Source organism: Polypterus senegalus, chromosome 4 (assembly GCF_016835505.1).
Source record: "Polypterus senegalus isolate Bchr_013 chromosome 4, ASM1683550v1, whole genome shotgun sequence".
Classification (NCBI taxonomy): Eukaryota; Metazoa; Chordata; class Cladistia; order Polypteriformes; family Polypteridae; genus Polypterus; species Polypterus senegalus.
Window position 1 is genome coordinate 91601946 of NC_053157.1, and position 10183 is coordinate 91612128.

At 36.9% G+C, this 10183-nt stretch overlaps 1 protein-coding gene across 1 annotated transcript; it reads right to left on the reverse strand.

Moving 5' to 3' along the window:
* Positions 1 to 967: 967 nt before the first annotated feature.
* Positions 968 to 9526, reverse strand: ing2 (inhibitor of growth family, member 2). Its single transcript, XM_039751045.1, has 2 exons — positions 9241 to 9526; positions 968 to 1855 (listed from the first exon to the last, which is right to left on the reverse strand). Exons 1-2 carry the CDS (start codon positions 9377 to 9379, stop codon positions 1179 to 1181), a joined length of 816 nt encoding a protein of 271 aa, XP_039606979.1. The 5' UTR covers positions 9380 to 9526; the 3' UTR covers positions 968 to 1178.
* Positions 9527 to 10183: the final 657 nt, after the last annotated feature.

Genomic DNA, 10183 nt, shown 5'->3' on the forward strand with positions numbered 1-10183 from the left:
TCAGTGAAATCACTGTGAGCAGTGTATATATATATATATATATATATATATATATATAAAAATAAAAACACACACCCGCAGGGTGGAAGGCTGGAGCGCATGGCCTCTACTGCTTTGTGTTGGTACCATGGCTTTACTAAGTATCACAGGGCTCTGTGGGGTAAGTTTGTCTGCACTGCGATTTTCCACTAAAATATTAGTTGAACAAGGGCATGGGTAAATACAGCATTTTCACTGGAAAAAAAAAACCCAACACAACAACAAACAACCCCGAAACTTTCACCACTTAATACTATAATAATAATTAAAAAGCCACCACAGCATAATTACAGCCTTCAAACCAATAACAGGTTAGGGTGCTAAAAACTAGCTTGAAAATTCAGTTTGGCAGGGATGAAATACCTTGTACACTGTATGCTAACAATCAACTGTACATAGTAAATTAGTCTAATAGCTGAATCAATGGTACCATAAACTGAGGAGCCAGAGTCAAACGTTTTCCTTACAAACTCCACAGGCCTGTTCACCAGCATGTAGCATTTCACCTTTGAAGTAATTTGGCATGCCACTATTTTGAAAAACTTGAAAAAGCCCTCATTAAGTGAGGCTGGAACATAAACTAGGATTTTATACATTAAACAGGGAAATTTCATTTTTGCCAGCTGCACACTTCTCAACAGATGGCATCAACTTCGTATTAGGTACGTTTTTGTTTACTTTTTAAAGTCATTATACAAGCCTCCTCTCCAAATAAAACACACAAAAAAAAACACATGAATCCATTCAAATGTAAGCATTGGAAGTATGAATATCCACCTTTAAATATGTTAATTCTTTACTGAAAAAGTTTTTTTTTTCTTTTTTAAATAAGTACTACGGAACACAAGATATACTGCATGAACCCCCTTCCTACAATATATTTTGTTTTGGTTAAGTGCAAACCCATACAAAAACAATTCACAACACATAAGTACAACAACTTTTAATATTACATTAATACCATAGATTAAAAATGATTGCATAGACATATGCATCTTTTCTAAAAGATTGTTTGCTCTGCAAAGACAATAAAAAAATTAACGTGTGTGTACGTGTATATATACACATATATACATTATATACACATTAAAAAAATATTTACACTCTTTCACACATATACAAACACACACAAATAATCACTACCTCGATCGTCTATCCTTTTTGCTTTTTTCAATGCTTTTGTCCATTGTCTTTTCACTGTCCCCTCTACATTTAGGACAGTACCACTTTCCCTTTGGCTTGTATGTGAGTCCAACGCAGGAGAAATGGAACCACTCAATCGGACACTGTTCATTATCACACCCAATCATTTCACCATACGACACTTGGCTGCACAAGCAGTAGGTAGGCTCATTAGGGTCAATGGCAAACTCCACAGGAGATAACTCACACTCCTGTTTAGCCTTGGAATGTTTTTTCTTTTTGGCAGATTTTGGTTTCTTATCTTTAGGTATCTGTTCCTCACTTCCTCCTCCCACTCCATTGGTTATGTGGCAGGAATCTCTGCTCTCACTGTTCCGTTGCCGCCTAGGCCTCCTCGAAGATGATCTCTCAGGTTGTACCACTTCCGTTTTGATCTTTTCTATAGTCTTCTCAACCTCCATTGGTTCCTGAAAATATTGGGAGTAAGCATCTAGTTGTCTGGCTCGGTTCTCCACCAGGTCCAGCATTTGTGTTACTAGATGAATCTTTTCATCTCCCAGCTCCTGGCTGCTAATAAGAGCACGTTGGAGGTGATTTTGCAGTCTTTTTTTCTGACTTTCATCAGACTCTTTTTTGTATTTTTCATGAATTTCGTTTGCTTCTTTCAAAACTTCTACAACAAGAGACAAAAGATTTTACAACATTAAGAAATTCACAAATCAAATACACTTAAATAAAAAACTCCAGTGAAACTTAACATTAATAACTGAAACCTGGAGGGAAATTCCACCTGTGCATTGAATGTAAATTAAAAGCTGTCAGTTTCACACAGTGGAGATGGCAGTTAGATTTGAATTCTTTAAAAATACACAGTATTAATGGTTGATTACTAAACGCCAGTCTGATAATAAAAACACAGAGCTAACAATTTATACATTTGAAAACCATGCCAGGGCAAATTCTAATCCTATCCAAATCAGAAAGCTCAACTTCTACTTGAGGAAATAAATTTCAATGTACCCTTTCATCAATTTAAATACCCTTTAAAGAAAGCAGTTCATTTCTGCATATCACAATAAGAATGTGGTTTATTTGGCCAGTTCTAATTACAAAGTATACTTGTTTTATTGGGCATTTAAATTAAATTTAAGATGTTGTAAACCTCTACAAGATGCATGGTTATGAAACTCTGGACTGCTACCATTCAAATTATTCCATCCAAAAACTGTTCTAAACACCAGTAAATTTCATATCTGCGTGCTGCCCAAGTGTAGTTTGCACATTCACCCAATGAATGTCTGGAATACAGGAAAAGCAAATGTATTCATCCCAAAGACACACATATTAAGCTAACTGGCAACTCTAGACTTATTTGATGTAAACTGTAATGAACTAGTGTAACTCTTACAATTGGTTTTCACCACACACTCAATAGCCAGGTAGACTTGCTCCCTGAAACACTGAACTCGATAAGTGGGTTTGAAAATAAATGAATGGATTGTTGAGTTTACCAGATGCTACAGATTTCTGTCCCTTTCACTGTCAGAACCACCCTTAACACTACAATTACCAGAGCCTACGAAAAAAAACTCCCACCTTAAAACGCTTTGCACCTCTCCGTCAGCGTCTTTCGTTCTTTAAATGCGTTGATCATCAGCAAACAGCCTGCTAGCGCATCCCCGACCCTTCACAGTTTTCTCAGCTCAAGTCTGTTTACCTGCATGTCAGTTGCTTAGGGCTGTGCAGAGTGAGAAGTCAAGCAAAATGACCCTTTTATAAATACTATATCATTATTTGGAACATTTGCATTTCATGTGTGTTCCGTGTCTACAACAATCTATGCACAGTAAACATCATTAAAACATATAATTATAATAATTGTAGACATGAAGTGTATAATGTGTGAAGCCTGAATTCCAAATATCAAAGAAACACTTTCACAAAAGGTACAAATATAACAGAACAAATGCGCTTACATTCAAAAATAACTCTGCGTCAGGGTGTGACATTGACAAGCAGTTGCTATGAAAGCTTCGGTGGCGCAATGGTATCAACTGTTCACTGGTAATCAAAGCTTCACGGGTTCAGTCCCGGAGAAGTCCATTTTGAGAAGTGAGCTGCTCATATCCTTACTATTTTAAAATAAAAACATACATTTGATTTGAGTCTGTAACAGCCGGTGTAATTTATGATACTCGTAAAGGTTAGCTTTGTTTTTTTTATTTTATTATTATTCAGTTTTATTCTCTCAGCCGTGTTCATGATCCCAACTCCCAACCCCACATTTGACACTGCTGTTTTCATATAGATGCGCTATAACAGAGGTAAACTCAAGTCATGAGTTAACATTCGATTTGGCTCTTGCATACAAAGGACAGTGCATGTGCCCAAAACATTATTATTATTTTATGTTACTTACATAAAAGCCAGATCGAATGTTATTTACCCCACTTACCGTCGTCATGATTTGAGTTTACCTGTTATAGCGCGTCTATGTGAAAACAGCAGTGTCAAATGCGGGGGGGGGGGTGATGGGTGGGGGCTTGGAGTTGGGATCGTGAATGCGGCTGAGGGAATAAAACTGAATTATTAAAAAAAAAATCACAAAACAAAGCTAACCTTTACAAGTATCATAAATTACACCGGCCGTTAGACTGGAATCAAATGTTTATTTTTATTCTAAAATAGTAACAATACGAGCAGCTCACTTCTCATGACGGACTCCTCCGGGATCGAACCCATGAAGCTTTCATTACCAGTCAACAGCCGATACCGTTGCACCACCGAAGCTGTTGTAGCAACTGCATGTCAATGTCACACCCCAACGCAGGTTGTTTTTCAGCAGTTATATTTTTGATTGTAAGCACATTTGTTCTTTTATATTTGTACCTTTTGTGAAAGTTTTTGATATTTGGAATTCAGGCTTCACACACTATACACTTCGTGTCTACATTTTGTCAATTATTACTAAAACATGAAAAACGTTTGTTTTAACGATGTGCTTACTGTGCATAGATCGTTGTAGACACAGAACACACATGAAATGCAAGTGTTCCAAATAATGATATAGTATTTATAAAAGGTGTCATTTTGCTTGACTTCTCACTCTATACAACTGACACGCAGGTAAACAGACTTGACCTGGGAAAACTGTGCGGGGTGGGGGATGAGAATTGCAGGCTGCTTGCAGTTTGCTGCTTATCAACACATTTAAAGGACAAAAGATGCTGATGGAGAGGTGAGAAGCGTTTTAAGGTGGGACGGATCTACGAGTATTTTCATAGGCTCTGGTAATTCTAGTGTTAAGCATCAGACAGACTTCAACTATTCAGGGCAAACAGAAGACTGCTTACTGTATGTACATGAAAAATGGTCATAGTTCTGGCCTGGTCACTTGTAGAAAACTATGGAAGGTAAGTGTATCTGGGTTTACTCACAAAAAAAAAAGATAAATTAAGCTAACTGCAAATAGTCCATTTGTTTTCAATGGTTCACAAAGTACCAGTTCACCAGCAAATGAGAAACTGGCAGTTGCATTACATGTTTGACACCTGGGCAGTATACAGAAATGTAGTGAAAAGCTACGACACAGGAATAATTGCTCACCAATCATAAGCAACATCGCTGCGGTCTAAGTGCCAAAATCTGAAGGATATTGCTGGAGTATCTTCAGTGATAAATTTACATATCTCCCATTCGGGGGCGCACAAATGGACCTTCCAGAAGAAGCATGCACTTCTCTGCTTTCATTCTGAGAAAATCTTTGCTGGTTTCACAATGAGACTAGTAGGAGCAATCATTTCCTCAACTTTCTTTACAGGCAAATTTGACTTTCCCTCCTGTCACATGGATTTGGTCAGCAGAGGTTTACATTTGGGTATTAACTGGAGTAAACTGCGGAACTTAGGAAGACTTTCCTTTTAGTTTTGTAGCTTTGTGTTTAGGTACACTTTAAATTTACAATACTGTTTGTCACAACTGTTTTTCTTTAAAACAATGTCTAAACAAATGCAGATTCTCCCGATACCCAGTGCTGCTTCCTCAAGTAATTACCTCCCAATGTCATCATATAATTTAAGCAATTTTACAGGATGATTGCTTTTATAGAATAAAACATTTCACGGGGTACCATTCCTGTCTCCATCCCCAGTTTATGGTGAAAAACTTGATTTTGCTTTTCATCTATTTTTTCTTATTTACATTAATTGAATGGGCCAGAACAGACCAACCCTCCCAGCATCTCAGTGTGCTTTCACACCTACTTAGACTGTGCAGATTTAAATTCCGTTGAGTTTGCAGTTATGATTTTGTTTCGTTTACATTGATAATTTTCAAAACTTTTTTTTCTCTTTTGGCATTTAGATGCAGAGCTACAGCTACAAGACAACTCTGCCTCCCTCAAGCGCTGTGATTACTGTAACTGGGAGGAAAAAAACAATAAATGAAGCATTTATTAACATGCAGAGATGTATTATGTTGAACTTAACACTTCAGATGGCTATATATGATGCATGTGTTCCAAAATAGTGCAAGTTAATATCACATAGTATACAAAAAACTTTGTAATGAAGTAAATGTTAACGCTGTGTGTCATGCATTATAGAAAAGTGATGATACGGTCAAGGTCAATACTAATTTGTGATATTCTGATCCATCAATGAATGCAATAACTCCATTTAGATATTTTACATCTGTAAGCTAACCCCAAAATGTTGCATTTAGTCAAAGTTTTTTTTTTTTTTTTTAAATAAATGTGGAGTTAAGATGCAAGAAATAATCGGATATAGGTAAATAGAAGTGAAAGCTGCTGGAAAGCTTGTAGCCATGTTAATACTGCAACCAAACCATCTAGCCTAGTGGTTCCCAAACCTTGTCATAGGGACCCCCTTTGCTGCAGGTTTTTGTCACTACAAACAGTGAGAATAAACTATAACAACTGATCTCATTTAATTAGCTGGTCATTTTTTTCTCTCTTATTTTGATTCAGAAAAGCCCAACAGTATGTTTTCCACATTTATAAAAGACACTCAGATATTTACTTATTTTTAAAGATATAAAATGTATAACTCTTTTGTTGTTTTCCTATTTTCCTGTGTATTTTGCTTTCTTCATTTAACCCTAATAGTGACAATTAGCAACAACCAGAGCAGACACCCAGGATGATGAAAGCTGCAACTACTTCAGAGTCAGACCCACTAATCAGTAAATCAATTAAATAACTAGAACACCCAGAAAAGCAGAATGAAAATTAGCATATACATTTTAACAAAAATCTACCAAACTTAGTTTTGCAATTTGTACATTGACTCCAAAACACAGAAACTGGGAAATAGTACTCAATTATGCTAGGAGTCCAATAAAAAACAGAAATTGGCTGGAACAAAAACCTGCAGCCACAGGGAGTCCCCAGGACCAAGTTTGGGAACCACTAATCTATCCTATGCTACTCAATAATTCAAGTAGATCTTTCAAGTGTTTAAATATAAAGGATTTGTTTTAACAACCAAAAGCAAATAGCATTTATTTTATTTTTACATTTAATGCATAGCTGATAAATGATGCCTCAGGTTGCTTCAGAATAATAACAGTACACAGTGATAAAGGGAAACAAAAAAAGGGGGTTTCTGAAAAGTATTTTCAGGACTATAGATATTAGTCAAATTCTGATTCTCTGAAGAGCTCTCCTCTTAGTGGTTAGTGTTGCTAACTTGCAGCTTCAAGAACATAAGATTCAAATCCTAGTCCAGATACAGTCAGTACAAATTTTCTTCAGACATCCCAAATATGGCAAGTGGCCTAACTTGCACAAGTATTACCGAATATAGTAACATTTGGAGGTAGCCTTGAAATGGTCGGGACAGGCCATGAGGAACGGTAGTCCTGTAAATGAATAAGGTGGATTGGAAAAATAAATAACTGAATCAAAGGTTGTGTCTGCATTTTAAAGGTTCTTGAATAGCTGAGATACATTAATTAATAATATGAACTGGACTACTCTGCATGAAGTAAAAACAGTTTGGGATATCAACAATTTATAAGCATCCGTGAATTAGAAACAGCTGAATTCAGAACTGGAAACCTTGCACATATGTTGTTTAAGAGGACAACAACAAACCCAAAACAATGACGCCTTTGGGAAGTCACGCAACAAGATAGCCGTTTACTTATTTCTGTTTTGTGAAAATGTACAGGTTTATTTAAAAAAAAAAAAAAAAAAAGGTAAAAGGCATTTGAAGACATAAATACTGAAACAATGTACAAAGATTAAAATGAAAAAGGGGCTAGTGAAAAAATAATCCCTTTACAGGAAAATAAAATTCAACAGTTACTAACCGCACATACCGCTTAAAATGTTGTTAAACTAGGCATACCTGTTAGTTCATTTGATTACTAAATTTTGTGCTATCATGCAAACTCTTCATACATATACACAAGTATGCTTACACTAAAACGCAGGACGTACAGAATTTAAACGAACTAATCACGAGTTATTCTCGGTTTACAAGACAAAGATCAATGTATACCAAAATTTACCTCCTGCAACATTACTCTTGACCACTTCCCTGAACCCAAATCATGCTAAATTAAAGTCAAATGCGCTCACCATATCTAACCAAAACATTTTAACCCAAAATATTTACTAGTCACTCTATGTTGTGGTCAGAACAGGCGTACCACGTTAAATAATTTGTTGAAATACTTAATTTTGCCAAATAAAGTGGTGAAAATCGTAAATCCAAAACATGCAGGAGGGTGACATGCGCAGAAGCGCGTACTCTTGCGTCTGTTCGCGCATGCGTTTTATCAACGCTGTACCCAAAAATAACCGTATAAAAACACAGGAGGCTCCTTCTTAAGGATCGGGCACTGTCTGTGGTTAGAAATCCGTGCAGATTTATACGTAGTTTCTGTAAGCAGTATTATCCTTAACAAAATGACAATAATGAACCGTAGAGTGACGAACGCTACACGAACTGTATGTCAACACCATCTAGCAAATTCTCATTTCCCACCAAAGTAAACGTAGACGTTACTATCTAAGAATCGGCATCTTTAGCTGATACAGAACAGGGCAATTTTGAAAAAGAAAAAAAAATGCGTTTCCAGGAGCACGACACCCATCCAAACATGTGCAACAAGCGGTCTAGTGGTAGTCTTGTACTTCCGTATTCAACACAGCCCGGATATGACGACACATGCTTGCCTTTTTCACACTAAATTAAATCAAACATTTTATTGTTTTACATTGCACCAAATAGCAAAGGGAATGTAATGTTGATATATGTCAACATATATCGTATCTGAACGATTTCGAACAAAAGCGGATCCCGCAGAATAGCGATTCGCAAAACTTTTTATCACCCGTTGCTTGTTCGCTAGCTTTCTCTATAAGCAGGATCACAGCCTTCAAATCAGAAACACGCTTTGCTGTAAGCGCATCTCAGGAAATCTGTATAACCTATGCCTGCAACTTCTGCTACTTTTTCACGGTTTACCGACTGTGAGTTCCGAGTTCCAACTTATTTGGCACGCTAGTCGAGTTAAGTAAGGCGAGAGTGCCGATCCAAACGCCCACCGGCGAGCACGTTTTCAACTGAATGAGCCGTTTTAACTCACAGCAGGTGGGAGGGCGACGTATGAAGTCCTCCATCGAGTGTTTAGCAGGTCTCGGCGGTGGATTTAAATTCTGGAACAGATTTTGAAGTCACTTGCCAAAATGGCTGATACCCACGGTGCCCCTTCATTTTGAACACGGGTCTCTGCCAGTGCGGTCGAGAAATCAATCACACTACAGACAATCCGCATGATGAACACGCGGTGACAATACTACTGCTGACATTATCTGTATTTATGTGGAACGAATCTCCCGAAAACCCTCACCCCCGAGAGCCTTCTCCCCATCCTCCTTGGTGTGTAAATAGAGATCTACATGGATATATATATATATATACATATATCTATATATATATATACACAGACTGCATCGTTAAGAGTAAGTGAAAACACGAACAATTTTAACACAAACCCAATAGTGCAACGTAGTGCCGCGTTACATACCTTGATACTTGATATCGATTTCTCGTAGCAGTGAAACATTCCTCTGAATGTCCAAAGGGAGAGACTCCACACATTCAAGGTAATCTTCCACGAAACTCACCAGTTGGCTTTTTTCTATATTCGCGTAAACCCCTAACATGTTTAAAGCAATGCATCAAGTTAAAGATCAGAACGAACAAAAAAAAAACCGAGCACTTAAGTTTCGCAGAAAAGGGGTGCTTGTATAGCTTCAATGCAGCTTCTCAATCAGACCTAACTGCAGTTCCACTTCAAACAAAACTATCTGTCCTGCGCATGCGCTCAAACAGACCTTATAAGGCAATGCACCGAGTTTTTGCATTTTCCCGCAGCTTCCCTGACAAGGGGTTGGGTCTCTTCCCACAGGTCAAAGTTCACCTTCTTAAAGGGGAAGCAAGAAAAATAACTGAAGCGTAGTAACAACTGAAGTTTTTCTGTAAGCCTACTAAATTCACATATTACGCATTGGGTTATATTAAACTTCATATTATTACGATGCCACCCTCTGCCGGATTACTTAACATCCATGGAACTGGACCAAGTGTAAACGTTCAGCAAATCAATAAACTTGCCATTAAAACTGTAATTTGTGAACATTTTTAAAGAAATACTGATTTACTACAAACACATGCAAAATAGTACACAGTGAAACAAAACGCTATAATCGGATTTTTTATATATAAGCTTTACTTACCATATTTACAAAATTATGGATATCGATTATTACGTAACATGCTCTCTAGCAAAATAAATAACCATATATTAAGAAGTGAAAACAACTTGTTTCAGTATTATTTTCTGTATTTTTGACGGATACTCCAAATAACATGCAACTGGAAATACATGTTAAAAGAGAATTAATTCGTTATAGAGGAAGAAACCAACATTTTAACTTCAGCAATGCATCAAGGCATTTTATGTTTTC